Here is a 22,091-nt window from a genome sequence, read left to right on the forward strand (position 1 = left end):
CGCCAGATGACACGGATACACGGGAATCTGCTGAGGTTATCAGGGAGGTTGCTACGTTGTGCGAGTAGAGTTTGGTTGGAGGGATACTGTTGATTGCATCTTACCCAGCCAGGCATTTGCTAAGCTTACCTAATTCAACTAGCCTACATTCATTTAGTCTAACCTAACCTGGCCTATTCTGATTCAGTCTAACTTAACCTATCCTACCCTAATATAGTCCAACACAAACCGGCCTAACTTAGCCTGATCTAACCTAAACTAACCTAACACTACATAACACAACCTAATGTGACCTTGTACCTAACCTAATCTAAAGTAACCTAAACTAACTTTACCAAAACTTAACCTGACACAGATCAAATAGACCTCTGAAAAACTTGTCAGGCTTGTCGCTAGTTTGTGAGAGTGAAAGCTGATTAGAGGGAAGAGGGAATCTGTGAGGTTTAGAGGAAATGTGGGATCCATATCTTCCAATATATATAACCTAGCAAAGCATAGCATAGTCTATCTTAGCATAATGTAACCTCACCTACTCTAAATTAATAGGCATTATAGAGTATGCTTTATGGGACAGACACCCATGGAATGATAGTTGTATGGTTAGGTAATGTGGCAAAAGAACAGGTTGCTTTGAGAGTGAGGTAGAGTCGCCGTCAAAATTTCTGTCGCCTCTCCTCCTTCTCTTTCCATAGACTTTAAGAATTGGTGCGTTTACCTGATGCAAATGACGCTGATGACACTGATCTATGGCCGTATGGGATCCTCATTGTTGATTGTTGCTGATTCGCTACACTGATTTTCAGAGTCCAAGGAGAGAATAGGAGTGGCGACAGGACTTTTAACTCCGACTGTACCTAGTGATACCTGACAAGGGCAGGCGTTTTCGTCGGATGATGAAGCTCTCTATCACCTCTTCTTTAGCGATATATTTTTGGATTTTGGTGGTTAATATCCTTTTCTTTGTTATTTATCAAGAGTATGGCGATATTAGAAGGATTTATTTAGCACAGAAGAGGATAATAAGGTGTAATAAGCAAAGAAAAAAATCCACAAGTAGTATTTGTACCAGGACGCACACACACACACACACACACACACACACACACACACACACACACACACACACACACACACACACACACACACACACACACACACTCCACTTAAACTGTAACAGACTTCCTCGCTTAACGAATGTAGATGTTAAAAAAGAAAGCAAGAAAGAGTGCCTAGGGAGTGCAGCACCCACGCATGCCAACTGACCTAAGAGTGGAATATTTGACTATGACCTTGACGTTCGACATATTGCTGTCCAAATGACAATACCTCAGTCTTGCCTATCTCTGTGTCAGTCTTGAATATCAGCTGTGGTATACATCAGATAAGAGCTGTGTGAGCTGACTTTGCGCTGTGACCTTCCCTTGTAAGCTTTCCCAGTGACCTAGAAATATTACTGATTCCTCTCACAGTCGAGTCTCTGTCTCTGTATATTAAAATGAACTCTGCCATAAAGTTTATTGTACATTGGATAAAACTCTTTCATCTGACCTTACCATGCTACCTTCACCTTTGACCTATTGATCTAAAAACAATCGACCGATCTTTTGGGGAATCCTGAACTCATCCACCAAAATCGATCCAAATCAGATAAAAACCGATTTTTTTCCCCACACAGACACACCAGAGATCGAATTTTGACCTTTCCCTTTGATGCAGACCTTTTACTGGTTGTTCTCAAACTCTAATCCTTTCATTCTTGCCTGACCCTTAACACTTCCAAGAAGTTTGGTTCAAATCACATCAAAACTGTTTGTGACCGTTCTCCGTGGTCTTGGCATTTGACCTTGCCCTCTGACCTTGATCTTCATCCAGTTATACTCAATCTGACTCCTTCTATTCTTGCCTCATCAGCAATCTTTCCATCAGTAAGAAAAAGTTCTGTATTTCTATCTATAATATATGAGTCTGTGTCTGTCTGTTTCATATCCCATCAATCCATTTGGCTGTCTGCGTTGCTGTGTATATACTCACCTTTATTTTCCTGTTTGTTTGTCTATATGTCTGTCTATTGTTTACATGTCCATCTGTCTGTCTGTCTTTCCATCTGTCCATTAGGTTGTGTGTCTGTCTGTACTCATGTACATACATATCTATTTCTCTGTTTGTCTGTCTCTCTTTATGTCTGTCTATTGGTTACATGTCTATCTATCTACCTATATCATCTATCAATCGGTTTGTCTCTTAATCTCTCTCTATCTGTCCATCAATCCATCCATCCATCCAGCTACTGTATCTCTCGATCTCTCCATATGTAAAGAGAACAGGCTCGTAAATGACACACACAGTACAGTTTATTATGTCATTTTTATTTACATAAAAAAACACACACACAAGCGGGAGCGTGGGTAAGCAATTGTTTTTTATTTACAAAATAGATTAGCACAGTAAGGGGGGGGGGACTGATATGTAGAATTAGTTATATATCGCATGGGCAATACATAATCAAGGATGTTATACAATCCTGTAGTATTGTGCAATCACGGACAAAAATACTGATACAGTTTTTACCGCAATTTGACTTAGGACCTACACACAGAATTGCTATGGGAGAGTTGTCCGTCTTTGCTTTGTGTTTCCACTTCTACCAAGTGAATTTTTTGGACAAGAAGTAACTGGCAACTCCTCTGGTGTTGGTGGGAGGTGGTGAAACACTCAGCACGTCAGTGATTGCCCAGAAGCGAAAGTGGAAGTATATGTTCCCGTCGCTCCCTCTTTTTTCGTATGCATTACTGTTTGCCCTGTTACTTTCCTAGCGTCGAGTTGTCATGTCTGGAAAGTACTGCTTAAGGGATGAGAGGGTCCATATCATTGCATGGAGGCAGAGTAATGTCCCTATCAACACGATTTGTGAACGTACTGGACGCGCAAAGTCGACGTCATGAAGATTCTTGCTGCAGAGACGGCCTGCAACCTGATGTCGTACCAGAGCACAAACATGCCGGTGGAAAGAAGAGGACGACTTCCAGAGGTACAGATACGCTTCTGAAGAGGGAAGAAATCAAGAATCCTCGACTGACAGCAGCAGAATTGAAGAGAATGCATCCCCAGCTGTTACAAGACGTCTCAGTTCGAACTATCCAACACCACTTGCAGAAGGAGCTGGGTTTGCCTAGCCACAACGCAGCCAGGAAACCGCCTCTCACCGACCACATGAAGAGGCAGCGCATTCAGTTCGCCAAGAAGTATGCACACTGGACATCGGATGAGTGGAGGAAAGTTATGTTTTCCGATGAAAGCACATTTCATGTGTCCCAGGTGCGTTCTGCCAAGGTTCGTCGACCTGCCTCCTGTAGTTGATTTGACCCTGCTTACACGGTGCTGACTGTTAAGCACCCTCAATCAATAATGGTATGGGGGTGTTTCTCAGGTGAAATGGGATGGGGAGGCCTCTACTTTCTTCCTAAGAGCTTGGTGATGTATGATGGCCGGTACATACAAGTTCTGAAAGATCATTTGTTAAACTTTTTTGCTATTCATGGGTGCGACTTTTTCATGCACGATTCAGCTCCATGTCACAAGTCAAGAAAGGTGACAAAATAGCTTCAGGATAATTGGATTGAGGTCCTCGACTGGCCTGGCAACAGTATGGATCTAAACCCGATAGAAAACTGCTGGGTAAAGATGATGAAAATCATGACAGAGAAGAAGACACCCAATCTGGACAACCTCAAGACTGAACTGACAAATGTTTGGTGCAAAGAAATGTCCTTAGATTACTTTAGAGATCTAAGTGATTCCATGCCAAAACGCATCCAACTGGTCCTGAAAAACAAAGGAAATATGATTTCATAATAATGAATGGCATTTCATGAACAAACATTGTGACATACTATGATTTCTGTGTTTTTTAATACCTTGTGGAGGGAGGTCCTAAGTCAGTTTGCGGTAGTTGTATCTACCTATCTCATCTATCAATCTGTCTGTCTCCTAATCTCTCTCTCTATCTGTCCATCAATCCATCCATCCATCCAGCTATCTCCCGATCTCTCCATATATAAAGAGAACAGGCTTGTAAATGAGACACACAGTACAGTTTATTCATAAGACATTTTTATTTACATAAAAAAAAAAGGAAAAACGCACACACATCGGGAGCGTGGGTAAGCAATTGTTTTCTATTTACAGAATAGATTAACACAGTAAGGGGGAGGGGGACTGATATGTAGAATTAGTTATATATCGCATGGGCAATACATAATCAAGGATGTTACACAATCCTGTAGTATTGTGCAATCACGGACAAAAATACTGATGCAATTTTTACTTGAACACTTGGCGACGTGAGAGCTTTGGGCAGCAAGGAAGTTGAGCATTTCGTCACTGATAATTTTGCATCTCAGCATCAATCGCGTTTTAAAAGAGAGATACCGTGTGAAAATATCTTGCATATAATTATCAAGTCCTTGGTGAAGAATGCTATGCTCCAGTTTAGTGGTAAATAAGGAAAACAATAAGCAGTATCTCATAGGCTGTGAAGAGATGGGAGTCTTTGATATTGTACTTTCCTTATGTAGGGCTATATCGAAGCATAACATTGTTCATCAAATGCTTTATATTATGCAAAGGTTATTTTCACACGATACTTTTCCACTATAAAAGCAAATTATGCCAATATTATGAAAATTATCATTGTCGATATTTTCAACTAGCATGTAGCCCATAACTTAGCAAGTGGTCAATTATGGAACTAATATGAAGTGTTCTGAAAAGCTTGAGGATTTTGTAGACCAGATTCCTGGATGTCAGCTTTCACTGGTCACTCTCGTTGTTTATCGTTTGTAAGTGGAAAGATGTTTTGACCTTGACTGTACAAATGTAGTCTTCTGTTGTCATCATCACAATTGTCATCATTCCATCACTCAGAACTTAATTACAGGTCTTATAGCCACAACAAACTCATATAAAAATCAAGTCATGTCTCTTTCTCAATCAGACAAATGCACATTATACTATACGTGTTCCTTTCTATTAATTATACACATGAAAATACACGTTTTATAATTTTGTACAAGTGTAGCCTGTCATAATTTTCGATTCTCCAACTTTCACAGACACAACATTGGAAATAGAATACACATACTTGTCTGTCCATGTCGAAATACAACACTTACTGTATATGCCTATTCACGTCAGTTACTGTTAGCCATACGCGTATACATTATATAGATGGTATAAACCTTTTTTCATCACAGTAATCATCATCATTCCAACACTCATTACTTACACAAACACCCTACTGGACTATACAAACGCGTGTATAAAAATCGTGTTATACACATTCATATAAACAAACCATAAATCGAGACACTGCAAATATTATCCTTTCATATCATCATCATCATCATTCCTGCAACAGATCCGCACCATAGACCACATAGGCGTTACAAACGCGTGTATTATATATATCAAAGGAATCATGCCCGTTATTCTGTGATGTATACTCATATACACAGTACATTTCCTCTGAAGGCTTATGAAGCTGCAAAGCACATATTTCTTAACTTATATGTATTTCCTTCATTATGGCACGTTATTATTGTCTCATACTCTATATGGCACGCTCATGTTCTCTTATATTGCTCATGACAAAATATATCGATTTTTAAAGAGGTACAGGTATCATAGTGTCATGTGCAATGTAAAGGATGGTCCATATATAACGCTCCATCCTCAGTCCACTAGCCAATTTCTTGTGTTGCGTGGACGGCTTTCAAGGTTATCAGGGTCTACCCTTCATCTGCTCTTCGGGCGGTATTCTAGTACGGTTAGGAAACTTACTGACACCTCTTTCTTACCGATTTATTTCTGATTCTGCTTCGTTACTGTATTCTTGTGTGTTACTCGTGCCATCTATGTCAATATTCAAAGGAGAAAATCAGGGGATAATAATGAGTAATTTGGAAAATAAATCGTTAAGAAAGAGGTGTTAGAGAGCCCCCTTACCCGACGAGAATACGGGCCTAGTCTCACCACACCTAGACCAACAGACCGAACCATCCCCAAAACACTGAAGATAACATCAGGTGAGTTCCAAGTGGATTGGTATTTACGGACAATCCTGTACATTACTGGAAAGTGTTTGGCAGTCTCTCAAGGCCACAAAAAATACAACCATTATTTTGTCCTAGGCCAAGACAAGCGTAAGTAGGACAGTCCAGGGCCAAAATACAAAAAATTACTTACGATAATTACATTACTCGGATGGAGTCCGGGAAGATATTGTTTTAGGTCGTCTCTTTGTTTGTTTCTTTGTTTCACTGTTATCAGTATTACAGAAAAAACAGCTGAATGAAATTGCATGAAACTTTCAGAGGCACTGGCCCCAATAGAAACTGATTAAATGTTGGAGGTAATCAAATAACCCTGAAAGGTCAAAATCAAGGTCACGGATTTTCAGAGGGCTATAACTTGAAACCGGCTGAAAACAGAGATATTTACTTTTATCAGCATACAGGAACACACATCTGGGCTTTCATTTGGCACCAAGACCTTTGACCTTCATTGACCTTGAAAGGTAGAACTCCAGGTCACGGATATTCGAGGGTAACTCAAAACTGGTTGCAGATAGACATTTCCTGTTATCAGCATATACGAAGTCCCATATGGGCTTTTACTTGGTACCATGAACTTTGACCTTAAATGACCTTGAAAGGTCAAACTCAAAGTCACGGTTATTCAGGGGGCTACAACTCAAAACTGGTTGAAAATAGAGATATTTACTATTATCAGCAAATAGGAAGTTTCATATGGGTTTTTAATTGGTACCATGACCTTTGACCTTAAGTGACCTTGAAAGGTCATACTCAAGGCCACAGATATTCAGGGGACTAAAACTCGAAAATTGTTGAAGATAGATAATTTACTATTATCAAGATAGAGAAAGTCTCATATGGGCTTTCATTTGGCACCATGACATTTGACCTTGAATGACCCTGAAAGGTCAAATGCAAAATCAAGGATTTTCAGAGGGCTATGACTTGAAAATGGTTGAAAATAAAATAGCCGCTGTCTGGCGAGGTTTGTTGTGCCTGGCACCAGTTGTTTACCTCTTGTACCTTATTTCGTTTTGCAGGAAGACAAAGGGACATGAGAAGATTGTTTCCTTTTTTCGTCCGTCCCATAAATGCAAAGGATTTACAGCCAAAGGGAATTTATCATAACTGATATTTGGTATTACACGAAGAACAAAAGACATCGGGAGTTTCTGTTGTTATCTTTCTCTGTCCTTCCCCCCAAAACAAGTCCTCATCAAGACAGCGAACTGATCGTACGTCTGTTCATGAATTCGAGCCCTTACAGCACAGAGAACAAACTGCTAATATCGTCAGTATCCGCATATATGAAGTTCCAGGAATCGTCAATATCCACATATATGAAGTGCCAGCAGTCGTTAGTATCCGTGTAAATGAAGTGCCAGCAGTCGTTAGTATCCCTGTATATGAAGTGCCAGCAGTCGTTAGTATCCGTGTATATGAAGTGCCAGCACTTGTCAGTATTTGCATATATGAAGTGCTAGCAGTCATCAGTATCCATGTATATGAAATTTGCAGTGGAATGTCCAAGGAAGAGGTTGAGTATGTCATCGTCTTCAGTAAAGACTGAGGCAAGATGGTTAAGTTCTTCCTTGAAAGTCTCATCCTTTAGAAGGCTTTCCAATTCGACAGGCGTCGTTAGAACGCTGTCACAATCTGACACCGACCCACACACAGAAAAGTCACTGGAGGCCATTGAAAAAACCGGAGAACTGTCACCTACGGGAACTGAGGTGGGTATTGTGGAGGTGGCGCCAGAGAGAGGGCTGGGGGGCGCCGACCCCTTGCTCAGGAAGGCTGATTTGCAGCACGAATAATCACTGAAATGTCGAATACTTCTTGGGAACTCCAACAACTCATCGCTCCTTATCAGGGGAATGTCCAGGTCCTGTAGGATGCTTTTAGTGTGAAGCATGTTGGTGGGAGTGCTTTGTGGGAGAGATGTGCAGGGTATCTGACGTGGCGTGAAGGGTGTGGCGCCCATTAGAGGTTCGGGTATACTGTGACCTGGGATGGAAGGTGGGCCACAGGGGGTGAGAGCCAGGAGGGGCTGGTGGGGGTGTGGTGTCATGCTTGAGGGCAGAGAATTGGGCTCCAGGCGGGGTAGCTTGGCCTCCTGGGGTCCCAGGTAGCTGCTTTCCATGCTTGGACGCTTCACTTTCATAGACATCATCAATGGCTGATTGTCTGCATGTCTGCCAAGTCTGTGCGGTGGAGTCTGTAGAGCCACATTTTTTAGCGTGATGTATGCCCCATTACTTGTAGCTATGCTTGCCGTCTTGCACACTTTCGTCTTGCTTTTGGACTTGCTGGGTCGTTTAGTTGTCGTCATCAGCTTCCCACCTACTGTGTTTTTATTTTTCTTATAATTCGCTTTTGTGACGGAGGTAGAGGGACACTTTGTCTGCTTAACGACCTTCCTGGGTGCCTTGATATTCACACTACACTTAATGATTTTATTTGCACTACTGACCTGCTCTTTGTTAGTTCTTATGACATGTCTGACACAGTGTTCTGGTTTGGCCATGTGCGCATTCTCCAGGCACCAAAGTTCCTTCACGTCCTCTATATCCGTGGCTGCAAAGCTGCAGTTATCGTTCAGCACTCTGGCAAGAGCATTTATGTAATTAACAGCCAGCCTCAGCACCGTGATCTTTGTCAGCTTCTCCGCGTCAGCCCCAGAGAGGTCTGGAATTGCTCTCTGCAGCATGATAAAAGCATCGTTAATCTCCTTCATTCTGTTCCTCTCTCGGGCGTTGGCTGTCTTGCGCCGGTATTTGCTCAGTGGAGGGGACTTCTGCATCTCTTTGGGCTCTCTATAATGCGCTTTGGCTCTGTTTTTTTCCGACTCTATTCTCTTTATGATCGATTTAATCCTTAAGGCGTACTTGCCCCCATTCTTAGCATCCATATTAATCTCGATGTGATTTTTTCCGGTTCAGAACAACACAATATGGCGTCACACTGTAATTAGGCAACCTATGAGCAACACTATTTTTCTTGATCTCTAATACTGAATGAGTAAAAAAAAAAAAACACACACACACACACACTTCCCGGATGTGACCCGTTGCCTTCCTGGTGGCTACACACGAAAACACAGAGAGAGTGAAAGAGAGGGAGGGAGGAGGGAGCAGCATTGACTCTCAAGGAAGTGATGTTTGCTAGTGGTCGTTTGTTTAAGCTACCGGCTCGGCCATCCCTCTCACCTCTTCCCTCTCTTCCTACATCACCTCCTCTTCTACCTCCTCCTCTTCTCTCCGTCGTTAACAAACTTTTAACCTTGAGCACTGACAAATCACTGCCAATAAAAATGTTCTTCACGTATTTATTTCCATTTATTTACTATAGGGTGTAAGTTTTCCAGGTCACTCCCAGGTAATCACAGTTGAGAACCCTATTTTTCTTTTTTCACACTTTTCACTGTATTTCTTTACACTTTTACAATATTTTTCACACTTTTCGTCGACGACATTTACGCTTGGAAGTCCGTAAGTCACGCTAATGTACTGTATATGACAACGGTGATTTACATACAAACTCCAGGATTGTCCATTTTGAGATAATTTACGAAAGCACACTGAATTTTAGTTGGTGCTTAACCCGCGCCTCACACAAAGTAGTTTTCTCACACACACAACCAGGAAATATACAGTGAAATTACCCTAACAGTCTGGGGCTTCGAGGTGTATGTGTATATATGTGGGTTTTGTGCCTTGTTGGAATATATAGATTTGTATTTAAAGTGAATTTGTGGATAAAACAATAGACTGTGGATTCGTCTTTGTGACTGAAGGTATGTGTATATTTGTTCAGGTGTCTACTTGAAAGGATTTATGGACTTCTGTTAAACGTAGAGTTGTGTCAGAAGTGGATTTTTAAAAATTTCTCTGACACTGGACCTGTTTTGGAAATTAATGGCTAGAAGTTGTGTATATGTTGCTACTTTCTCAAAACAGATATATGGATTAGTGTTAAAAACTGAATTTTTGGATTACTATTGCAGTGGTTCTACTTTATATAGGATTAATGTTTGATAGTATGGTTTTTATATTGATTCTTGGATTGCTAGTGGATGTGGATTTATGTCAAAGGATTTGTTTAGTAATGGGTTTGTTAAAGTGGATTCCTGGGATTATGTTGGAGGCTATTTTATGATGGAAGTTGTGTGTCAGGTTCTAAAGGACGTGAAGTTGCGTTCTTGTGCTGGAAGTGGTTTTATTTCACAATGGAGTCGAGCATTTCTGTGAGAGTGAATTTTTCTACGTGGTTATGAGAGTGTTTGTGTGCCCACCAGGTGACTTTGTATCATATTTCTATGTTAAGTTAGGGTAGGTTAGGTTAGATTAGATTAGATTAGGTTAAGAGTGTTTGAGATTATTTTTTTTCACATTAAGGTATAGGACTTCTGTTGTAGATGGATTTACTGTATCGTTAGTATGTGGCCCTATTAGGTGACTCAGTGCTCTGTTGTTAGATTGGGTTAGATTATGTAAAGAGTGTTTGAAGTTGAAAGTAGAGGGATTTATGTTTTGATGAAGAGCGAGAGAGAGATGGTGTGTGTATGTGTGGGCCTCCTGGATGGCTGGGTGCAGTGGGTGGCTGGGTGCACTGGGTGGCTGGGTGTACTGGGTGGCTGGGTGCACTGGGTGGCTTCGTGTACTGGGTGGCTGGGTGCACTGGGTGGCTGGGTGTACTGGGTGGCTGGGTGCACTGGGTGGCTGGGTGTAGTGTTCCCAGGTGTCCGTGGTCAGCTCCTTAGGCTTATGTTAGGGCCTCTGAGACGTGGGTATTTAGCATGTGGGAACAGTTACGTTAATATCCATGTTATGGGCCTGGCCAGCCTGTAACAAGACTCCCGTACACTAGAGATATCCCCCTGAAATATCTTGTAATGACACTGTTCAGGCACGCATTTATTCCCTCTCGTTAACCCCTGGAGACTGAGAGATTACAAGCCTCCCCGTAAGATGTACCTATCTTCCCCGCTGCCCTGTAATGAATGGGTTTACCTGTGGGCTTAAAAGTACTTGACACTGGGGTAATCTAAGCACAGTACGTCTATAAGTGGCTCTCTTATAGCTGCTTATAAGTATATTACATAAACTCTAGTACAGCACACAAGTATAGCTAAAAGTACGTTCTGTATGAGTGTTCTTAAAGCCACATGTAGGTACAGTCCAAAGTAGCCTACATGAAATTACCCAAAAGTACAATCAGGCACAATTCTTGAAGATAGTCTAAAAATACAGCCTAGCGCAGTAAACTTTAAAAAATCGGTCTTAAAAGGTAGTTACATAGAACTTGTTACCATAATATGTCAAAGCCTTATATCTACGTGCCCCACCACACTGACGCCATTTAACTAAGCCTCGTTTCTCTGCCCCCGTGAAATCCGACTATAACAGAGCCCCACTGATCACAGTCTTCACTCTCCTTCCTCGTCAACTCTTCTCCTCCCTGAGGTGCTCTTTTTCGCAGGATGTATGAGGTTGATGATAACAGGGGTGAGCCGGGTAGCATGAAGGACTTATCGGGGTTTATCGGTGGCTGAGTAGCAACTCGTTGCAGATAAAGAAGCTACCCCGCCAGGCCACGACAAAGCCTGCGGTGGGTCGGGGCTGAGGTCGGTATGAGGGAGAGAAGGAGAAAGAGAGAGAGAGGGGGTGAAGACAGAGGAAGTGAAGAAGGAGAGTTTGTAGCGAGCCTCTAATCCCGTCTGTTTGTGGTAAGATATACCGTAGTTCACCAGGTGCAGGGATTATGGGACGAAGTAAATGGGATGTTTCAGTTCAGCGAGAGGCCCTTTGATAGAAGGGGACATGGGTGGTGCTGTGAGTGGTGATGAAGGTGGAGATTTTGTGGAGTCTCCGTATATGACATGTGCTACGGACGAACTGGGGCGACGAAGAGTATGGAATGTAGTTGTAGGTTCTTTCCTTCCTATCCTTTGAGTTGCACAGGTATATGATTTGTATAAAGCTTGTATTTTTCACGTTATTATTCACTGTAGCCTGTTTTGTTAAATACCCAGCTGCTGTAAGACTCACGGCCAAGGGAAGAACGGAGAACCTAGTTCAGTGTTATCAGTGGATCATGTTTGTTTGAGTCTGTCTTAATCTAGTTTGTAATATGTCTAATACCTATATTACTTAGGGAAAAAAGCACGTAAATGTTTGTTATTGAAGGCACTTAAATGTTCAGCAGGTGTATGATATGAAGGCACGTATCACTAGCAGCTGTATAATATGAGAAGGCCCGTAAATGTCCAGCAGATGTATGGTATGAGAAGGCGCGTAAATACGAGTATCTAGCAACTCTACGAGACAAGAAGACATGTTAATATCTAGCAGCGCATCAGAAGGCACATTAATGTCTAGCAGTGTGACTTAGATTAATGGCACGAAAAGAGAGTCCCAAACACAAGCCAGAGAATGTTTAGGAATATTTGGCCCTGTGAGGAGGTTCTGGGCGCAATGAGGGGACGTGGAGGGTTGGAGGTGGAGCATTGGTCGGGTGGGGACGAGGCTACACCACCCAGGAGTTCCGCTGTGACGGTACTGCCACTCCACGCGCTGACGACCCTCCCTCACAGTCACACAGGTTCTTACCATCTCCACCAGCTGCAGTACACAGGCGTGCGTTTCCACTAGTATGGATCTTGTGCTGTTTCGTGCTTAGTCACCACATTTCTCAACTCTTATTTCCCTCACTAGTTTTGTCTCAGATATTCTTTATTTTAGCCCTCATTTTTATTCTAACAGACTCGTTATTTTTATTCTGCTGTCACTTATTTCTGTTGATTTCTGTTCTTGTTCTGTTCACAGCTCTTTTCCTCTCGTGTTTCTCTGTTGCTGTCACTTGTTGAAGGTGGATGCTCTTGTTATGAAATTCGAATCTTTTTTTCCATTTATACACTTAATGTTTCTTATTTATCTGGCCTGTCACTTATTGCCGCTTGATTCTACCGTCCTTAACAAAACTGTGATTCCCATTCTCTTTTCTGCCACTTTTTCAGTCTCGATTCTACTGCATTTAAAGATAATACTTTACGCAGTTGCGATGTCCAGCTTGTTACACTTGTCTTTAAAGCTATTCTATTCTGAGGAACTTGATTTGATAGATTTAGGCAAATTGATTCTGTTGTTTTTAAAGTTATATGATTCTGTGAGGGGTAGAGTGAGAGCAATTTTCATTTCGATTCTGTTGTCTTTAAAGCTAAATCACTGTGAAACGTAGAATGGTCGCAAATTACAGTTCTTGTGGTAGATAAATAAGTAGCTGCTTCTAATCTGATACTCTTATCTTTAATGCTATATATTTTTCACAATAATGTTTAACTGAAAGCTCTTTAAATCTTGCTGGACGTGAACTTGTTGCAGTAATTAAGGCGATTATTTGTCTTTAAAGCTATAGATGTTTTTCAACCATGTGTTGTCTTTAAAGTTGTGTGTATTCCAGTGGTCTTGTCTTCCTTAAAGCTTATATATTTTCTGGCTTGATCCTCTTCTCTCTAAAGTTATCAGATTCTGCTGGACGGGAACTGGTAGCGCCCCCGCCGTCACAGACTGGGAATGGGGTGGTGGAGGAAGCAGAAAGAGGGAGGGGCAGATTAATGGAGAGAAGGAGGAGGAGGGTAGGGGGACTGAGGGAGGGGATAGGAGGAGGGGAGGGGGCTGTGGTCATGCCTGAACCTGCCCGTGGGATTGATTTTAATGGCCTCCCTCTTTAACGATCCGCACCACAACAACGACGCACCTCAAAACCTTGAGAGAGAGAGAGAGAGAGAGAGAGAGAGAGAGAGAGAGAGAGCAGGGAAAGTGGTGATGGACCCTCAGATAGAAAGAATGGGAGGGGGGGGAGGGTGGACGAGGGGGAATGACTAGGGGTAGTGGTGGTAGTGGAGCTTGATCTCTTGTTCACCTGATACCGCAGTTAATAATGAAAACGAGGTTTATAGCTCAAGACAAAGAATTTAGTACTGTAATCAAATCGAGTGAGACGTTAACTCACTGATCATTCACTCCGTTAACAGATTTCTTGTTCACTCGATAAAGCACTCAGTCTTAAGGTTAACTAGGATATTAAACGGATTTTGAGCTCATTTCATAAAGCTTTTTAGTTATCAGAATGCAGTATGAGTTGGCCAAGATTGAACTCATTTGTTTTTATTCAAGATAATTCATTTAGTCATCGAATGAAGTGGATACTTAAACTGTTATTGGCTTTTGTCTCCAGGGTATGGTTAGAGGAAGAAACTGGCTATTCTTGGTTCACTTGATAGTACACTTATCAAATCAAGTGGATCATTAAACGTACACTTTATTTTAGTTCATAATATGTGAGTGGAAGGACCAGACCCACTTATCTAAGACCACTTGATAATCCACTTAGTTATCAAATCGAGTGGAACATTCTCATTGCTCACTGGATCAAGTTTTTCGTTACCAGATGATGTGAAGTGAGAAATCAAAGACACTTATCATTTGTTATCTGATAGTGGCCACGAGTTTGATAGCACAATCTTACTTGTATAAAAAAAAACTGAGATCAATAGAATATTGGTTAAAGCTTCAAAGTGATTATATTCTCCTTTCCAGTTTAGTAGTCGTTCCTGAAGCGGTCGTGGTGACTTAGGGGTCGTGTTAGATGCAGCTGAGTTGTTAAGTGAAGAAGTAGGTAGCTGGTCGTGATAGCTTGAAATGTGGTGTAAGATGCTGCCAAGTCGTTGCGGTCGTCGTGTTAAGAGACTTTGGGTACTGGTGGTTGTGATGACCTGGGGTGTCGTCTTGGATGCAGCTGAGTCGACGTGGGATGCAGCTGAGTCGTTCTTGTCGTCCTGTCGTGGGAGAAGGTAGGTGCAGCTGGTCGTGGTAGCTTGAGTAGTCGTGTGAAACAGGTGAAGTCGTTGATGGATACAGCTGGTCGTAGGTAGTTGCTTAAGGGCGTTGTAGAAGTCATGCAGCTGAGTCGTCTTGTCGTAGAAGGTGGTAGATGCAGCTGCCCTGACTGGAATGTAAAAGAAGATGCAGCTGAATCGCCGACAGGTACACCTGGTCTTGTTGGCTTGGGATGGCTTATAGGTTGTCCTAGTAGGTTGTGGGGTCGTAGCAGGTCATGCAGCTGAGTCGTCTTGTCTTCCTGGCTTGGTTGGTGCGTGGGTGATGCAACGAGACGAGACGAGAGAGTGAGAGAGGGTGATTTCTGGTTCGGCTCCAAGACACCGGCACAAACTGGCACCTGAAAGGAGAGCATGGAAGAGCATCAGACCCACGGCGAAGATGAGAGAGAGAGAGAGAGAGAGAGAGAGAGAGAGAGAGAGATTGTCGTGTATGTGTGGGTGGGTGGGTGGGTGTGGGTGTGTAAAAGAGAGAGAGAGAGACAGACAGACAGACAGACAGACAGATTGTAACTGTGTGTGTGTGTGTGTGTGTGTGTGTGTGTGTGTGTGTATGTGTGTGTGTATATATATATATATATATATATATATATATATATATATTCATATGTGTGTGTGTGTGTGTGTGTGTGTGTGTATGTGCGTTTGTGTGTTTATAGGTAGATTGATGCACTGATATAGATATAGCTGAATAGAAAGATACATAGATAAAAATATATGTATGCATGTACCGGTATGTATGTCTTGTCTATATGTGCTTTGTGTATGCTGGCCTCGCAATCCTCGTACAAGCCGTGGGAGACTTGGGCAAGCACTTGATATGAGCATACAAACACTACGAGTATACGACCATATCAACTAGTAAGGGATTTATATTTCAGACGCGGCTACTTGGGATGGAGTTCGAATTAAATATATATATTAAGTTACTGATTTATATGTGAGAATGGGATAGCAATGGTAGTGTAGCTTAGGCTAGAAATAAAGCAAGGATGTGTCCTGACTCAGCCTTTTTGAAACTCTATCTCACTCCAGTCACCTTTTTAAGTCACCCACAAGTGAACCCAGATGATGGAATAAAAATTCAGTTCCGTCTAGACGGTAAATTATTAAATCTCAGACGTCATTGGATGAGGAGGAAATGGAAAATGTGAGTACGTTTAAGTACTTGGGTAGTGTGATGAATAAGGATGGAAGTTTCGAGGGTGAAATGCTTGAAAAGACACAGCAAGGAAGAAAGGTTGCTGGTTCCTTGAAAGCAGTGATAAGAAACAGGGAGGTGAGCATGGAAGTGAAAAAGTTACTACATGATAGTATTGTGATACCAGCGTATGGAAGTGAAGCTTGGACCTTGTTAGAGGGACAGAAGTCAAGAGATAGAGCTGCGAAGATGAGTTATTTGAGAGGAGCATATGGAGTCACATGGAGAGACAGACTGACAAATAAGGAAATGAAGGATCGTTGTGGTGTGGATGTGGATGTGATAGGAAGCGTTAGAAGAAACACGCTGAGGTGGTCTGGACATGCGGAGTGGATGGAGAGCGAGAGACTGACGAGGAATGTGTATGTGAGTGAGGTGGAGAGGGGGAGAGGAAGGGAGAGGCCAAGGATAAGATGGAAGGATGGAGTGGAGAGGTGTATGAGAGGGGGAAGGGGGGCGGTGAGCTGGCAGCAGGGCAGTGAAATGGCAAGGGACAGGGCGACATGGAGGCGATTTGTTTGTGGCCACCCCTTACGGGATTAAGGCGTCTGGCAATAGATAGATGGATAGACGTCGTCTTCACGCACAATCAAAGAATGAAATGACTCATTTCCTAGAGTTACAATACGCTAATGACCGTGTTGTCCTTGCACATACATAGAAGCCCTGCAAGAGTCCCAGCATCGTCTCCAACATATAACAAGCAATGGGGCTCCAAATAAACGTCAGTAAACAGAAATAATATCTCAGAAAAACAACCAAGCAGAGCTTCCTGCATAGATAAATGGCAGTAATGCAAAACAGGAGAAGCATTTTACCTACTTTGGAATTGTGCTTACAGATAAACATAACATTGATGAAGAAGTCCTTGCCTGAAGCAGCCACCCCTCAGCCTCTTTTGGACATCTCAGATCCAGTCGTTGAAAACACCAACTTGTGAATCGAGACGAAGGTATCAATATATAGGGCGGTATGCCACTCCATCCTCTTATATGCTGCTGAAACCTGGACTGCTTACCTGCATCACATCAAACAGCTTGAGTCTTTTCACATCTGATGCTTACAGTGCATCTTAGGACTCATATGGGAAGATAAAGTCCCTCACTCACAAAGTTTCCAGTGGGTGTAGTCATCCAGCATAGAAAAAATGCTGGCTAAAATGCTGCTGAGATGAGTCGGACACGTGTTCCAGCAAAGAAACCATGCTGGCCAAAAAGCAGCTGAGATGGGTCAGACACGTGTTCCAACATAGAAACCTTGCTGGCTAAAAAGCAGCTGAGTTAATGTGTTCCAGCAAAGAAACCATGCTGGCTAAAAAGCAGCTGAGATGGGTCAGACACGTGTTCCAACATAGAAACCATGCTGGCTAAAAAGCAGCAGAGATTGGTCGAACACGTGTTTCGCATGCCTGAGCACCGCCTTCCCCTCCAGGTTCTGAATGGCCAACTCCCTGCAGCATGTCGCGACCCAGGGGAACAGAAAAAGAGACATAAAAATCATATAAGAACAACCCTGAAGAAATGCAACATCATACCAAAAGATCTTGAAACCAATGCCTCGCACAAATATCGATGGTGAGCCCTCTGCAGCGAAGGAACTATTCATCTCGAAAAGCTCGGAACTTAGCCAAAGAAGAGTGTAGACAACGGAGGCACAACCAAAACAGAGTTCTCCCAGAAACTCGGACATGACATGCCGACTGTATGGTAAAGTCTGCTGATCCAGAATTGGTCTGCACAATCACACCCCTTTGGTACCAAAGACAATGAGAAGCATTGTATCCTTGTGGGTATAGTAGCCTTCGTCTTCTCCAGCAGGACAGCTTTCAGTGTGTGTGTGTGTGTGTGTGTGTGTGTGTGTGTGTGTGTGTGTGTGTGTGTGTGTAAATGAGAGAGAGAGAGAGAGAGAGAGAGAGAGAGAGAGAGAGAGAGAGAGAGAGAGACTAATAGTAGTAGTACTAGTGTGGTGTGGTCATGTAAACAGTGAGAGTTGTGATGCACGGAGATTTTGATGAGGATAACCTTTACAGATTATAGATTTGTCAACTGTAATAAGTGATAAGTAGAAAGAAAGTTGGGCAGACATAAGAAGTGACAGATCAGTTATTGTATCAGCTACTTCCAATCAGTAGTGTAATATACTTATGGCAATTGGAGAACAGTATGGCAATCAGTAACCTGGTCACGTCATAGCCTTAAACACGGCAACATGGCACAGAGACTAGCATCAAAATATTGCCCATATTACTAGCAAGGCCAAATACTCGCAAGAACATTTCCTGTTTATTTTTTCCTAGTGTTTTAACTTCTTCCCTCCACCCCACCAAAAAAACAAAAATCCACGGCATTTTAATACTTTTTTGTATTTCTCCTTTCTTTTCAACTATCTTCAGAATACTGCCTGAATTACGAACAAACTTGAATCCAATTATTCTCAAGTCCTCTTTTTTCAGTTTGTGTTGAGCTTTACATTGCAGTTTTTTTTCCTCCACGTTTCTTACTGATATGAAAAGTATTACGAAACTCTAAGTGATCTTAACGCCTTCAGGACGTCATATTCGTTTTAATCGTGCTAGTCCAGTGCTACAGTATCTCCTGACGATTTTGTTCAGGTTTAAGTTGGAGCACCTTAACCCACCAGACCACCAGGCACCCAGTATAAACCATCCGTCCATGTTATTTGCAGTCAGAAGCTTAACTCTTTCAGCTCAGCCACTTTTTTTCTGATTCTGTTCTTGCTATCACCCGACCTTCATTAACCCATCACTAACAGACCGATCTCCCGTACTGAAAACAGTCGTCCTGTCGCAGCTAGGTAAAAATGACGTCGTCGTGCTGAAGGGGTTGAAAGTCCGAATCTGTTCTTCCAACTTCCGTTCTTTTTAAATTTCCATGATAGATTTTTTTACCCCTTTTCTCACTAGCATCGAAATCTTGTCGAAATTGCTGAAAAAAAAAAAAAAAAACTGCCCATGTATTCTAAGTATATTTCCAGTTTTTTCTTAATGCATGTTACTTTATATATATATATATATATATATATATATATATATTTAGAGAGAGAGAGAGAGAGAGAGAGAGAGAGAGAGAGAGAGAGAAAGTTTTTCTTCATCAGAATATTGGACATAATACGAAAAAACTTGGGGTCAAGTTATTCATAAACTCATTTTTTTTTTTTTTTATAGTGAATGCTAAATATCTTCTCCCATACGAAATTTCCATTATAGTTATTTTTCTACACCTTTTCCCCACTTTTTCCTGCTTGCATTTGGATGGGCAGGGGAGGAGCCTTATGTTTTGCTTTTCTTTTATTGGACTCAAAGAACAGGTAAGATAGTGTGACCCTACCGTATAGCATACAGCCTCATAAGGATCAGTAGTAGGACTCCCTCTGTTTTTCTTTCCGTTTACTGTCACTTTCTCTGACAGTAGACAGTATCGTCATAACCCATCCAACACACAGCCCTGTATCAATACATCAATACAGTATTTGTTGGTGTTCACTAACCATTTCCCACTCACAAGCAGATAACACAGATCTGTGTCACCCTAGAAAATCCATAAAAAAAATCAAAAGGTGTGTTTCTGGTTTCTTTTATTAATTTCTTGAACCCGAGAAGGTCATTTTTTTTCTCAGTCTTGCCACATCCAGACGATTGATGAGAAACTTAGGAAAGCACTCGTATTTTGGAAACTTACAGAAGATCATATTTAAACCATTTAATTTGCAGAGTTTGACCTAAGTTTAATATCATAATTTGCAACGAGTGACTAATTTGTCTCACTCATCAGATAAATATCAACTCCGTATCCTACTGCTCACAAGTAGCCTCGAAAGGATCATGTAGGTCTGCTTTTGTCTGCTTTCCATGTACTATCAGGGTCAGAAAGTCGCTTAATATTCCACCTGCATCTGCTTCACACTTTGGCCATGTCAGTCGCGTTCCTCTTCCATGAATCATAACAGTGAGATTCATTTATAGGCAGAGAAACCTACCAAAGCTTCTCCCACCTTAGGAATATTAACCATAAAAGAGAGGTAAGAAATTGAAAAAGTGAAATATTATGCGAACTTTCCTCCCCGACCGTACTACCTACCGTCAGTCATACGGTCACAAAGATACTACAAACTGCATAAGCACATTTATTTTTTAATATAAAATATCGATAACGTACAGGTTAAGACTTTTCACACTTAACAGTGTTTTTAGATTTTTTGTTATTGCCATTACTGGCCGTCATGAGGCCTCAATAATTGGTAAACCGGGAGGAAATTATTTTAATTAATGATGTTGACGGCTTACGATCAAAATAAGCAACGTCACATATAATATAGTTCATAGTTTTCAGCATTTTATTACTAGGAGTCTAACTTTAGCAACTGTATGGCACATTCAAAACTGTTTTCATTATATCACACTGATGACCTACATTTTATTCGAGAAACCCTTGACTTTACACGCAGCTTGGATTTTAACTGTAACTTAACGTCACTGAATGTTCACCAGTAATAAATATTGGCACACAGAGCAGGTGAAGTGCTAGCAGACGATAAGAGTCCTTTAAAGTTTCATTACTGTCACTAGGAATCACCATTATCATCATCATCATCATCATCATCATCATCATCATCATGTTCCTTCAGTCAAAGACTAGATGGGATGAGAATTATACACAATGTTGGCACAGTGAATGGACAAGCACTGTTGCTGTAAACGATGCACTGCAAGTCGTCTTTAGAGATGTGGTTGAGCTGTGGAGTGTGCCGGAGATAAGGTAGGATGTGGTGGAGATTTGATAGGCTGTAGTGGAGGCATGGCAAGGTGTGAAGGGATCGTAGGGTGTAGTGGTATGCTAGTGTCGTGAAATGTGCTGGGCACGTGACAGTGGAGTGCGGTCTGCTGGAGGTGTTGTAGGGGTGTGATGGAGTGTGGAAGTTCAGGTAAGAAACAACGTGCCCTTTCCCTCAGCCTCCAGCAACAAGTGGAACGTGTCTTGGAGAGGTAAGGCCGGAAGGTCGTAGAATACATCTATAGGGTCATCTAGTAAACAGGAGTCGTCGGAGAGCAGATCGTCCAAGTCAATGGGGGAGTCTAGGGATGGGAAGCAGGGCGAGGTAAGTTGAGGCAGAAAGGATGAAGCTGTGTGAGGTAGGAATGGCGAGGCACAGTGAGGGTCAGCATTGAGAACCTCACTGAGAGCCCTGATATAGTCCACAGCCAGGCGCAGTGTGGTGATCTTGGTCATGATGGTGGAGGTGCTGGCCGCCTCCACCTCCACAGCCTCGGGAAGTACCTGTCGCAGAGTATCGAAGGCCTTGTTGATCTCCTTCAAGCGGTGTCGCTCCCTGGCATTGGCTGTCTTTCTGCGGTATTTTGACAGTGGCGCTGGTTGCGATTTGACCTTAGCTCCCCCTGGGGTCTTGGCCACCTCCTTCTGCAGCCTCTTCACCATCCTGCGAGGCCGCAACCCATATTTTTCTCCCTCCCGCGTCGCACCTTCGTCCGCGCCCTCGCACCGCACCATCACGCAGAGTCACACTCTACGTGTTTCAAAATCACCACACCACACCACTCCACTGATCACCTCGAACTTTTCAAGTCAATGAGGTTTGTTGCCTAGATCACCACTTACTGCACCATCGAAGTCACCAGTTTTCATTTTTATAATTTCTTATTGTATTATTGAAGTCAACCGGGAAAGAATCTCACAAGAAAATATTTGCCTATGTATGCTCGTGTCATCCATACGCTTAGAAACTGGGCATGAGAAGAGTCAGGGAGCCGCATGCTGGTGCCTCACCCTGCAGAGACATGGAGGTGAGGAGAGTGGTAGGATGAGGTGAGGAATGCTGGTGTCCTGGATGCTGCTAGTAGGCTAACCCCACCTCCACTACTTCT

The 22,091-nt window shown here is 42.3% G+C and overlaps 2 protein-coding genes across 2 annotated transcripts; both read right to left on the reverse strand.

The window, feature by feature from the left end:
• Nucleotides 1–7,572: 7,572 nt before the first annotated feature.
• LOC145403616 (uncharacterized) lies at nt 7,573–20,299 on the reverse strand. Its single transcript, XM_080275295.1, has 4 exons — nt 20,290–20,299; nt 14,869–15,101; nt 10,667–10,855; nt 7,573–9,009 (listed from the first exon to the last, which is right to left on the reverse strand). Exons 1-4 carry the CDS (start codon nt 20,297–20,299, stop codon nt 7,573–7,575), a joined length of 1,869 nt encoding a protein of 622 aa, XP_080131421.1.
• An 830-nt stretch (nt 20,300–21,129) lies between these two features.
• Nucleotides 21,130–21,717, reverse strand: LOC145403624 (helix-loop-helix protein delilah-like). The gene has a single exon (XM_080275304.1). It carries the CDS (start codon nt 21,715–21,717, stop codon nt 21,130–21,132), a length of 588 nt encoding a protein of 195 aa, XP_080131430.1.
• Nucleotides 21,718–22,091: the final 374 nt, after the last annotated feature.

The sequence above is a fragment of the Coenobita brevimanus genome, chromosome 7 (assembly GCF_032717465.1).
Source record: "Coenobita brevimanus isolate Jiangsu-jjx chromosome 7, ASM3271746v2, whole genome shotgun sequence".
Classification (NCBI taxonomy): domain Eukaryota; kingdom Metazoa; phylum Arthropoda; class Malacostraca; order Decapoda; family Coenobitidae; genus Coenobita; species Coenobita brevimanus.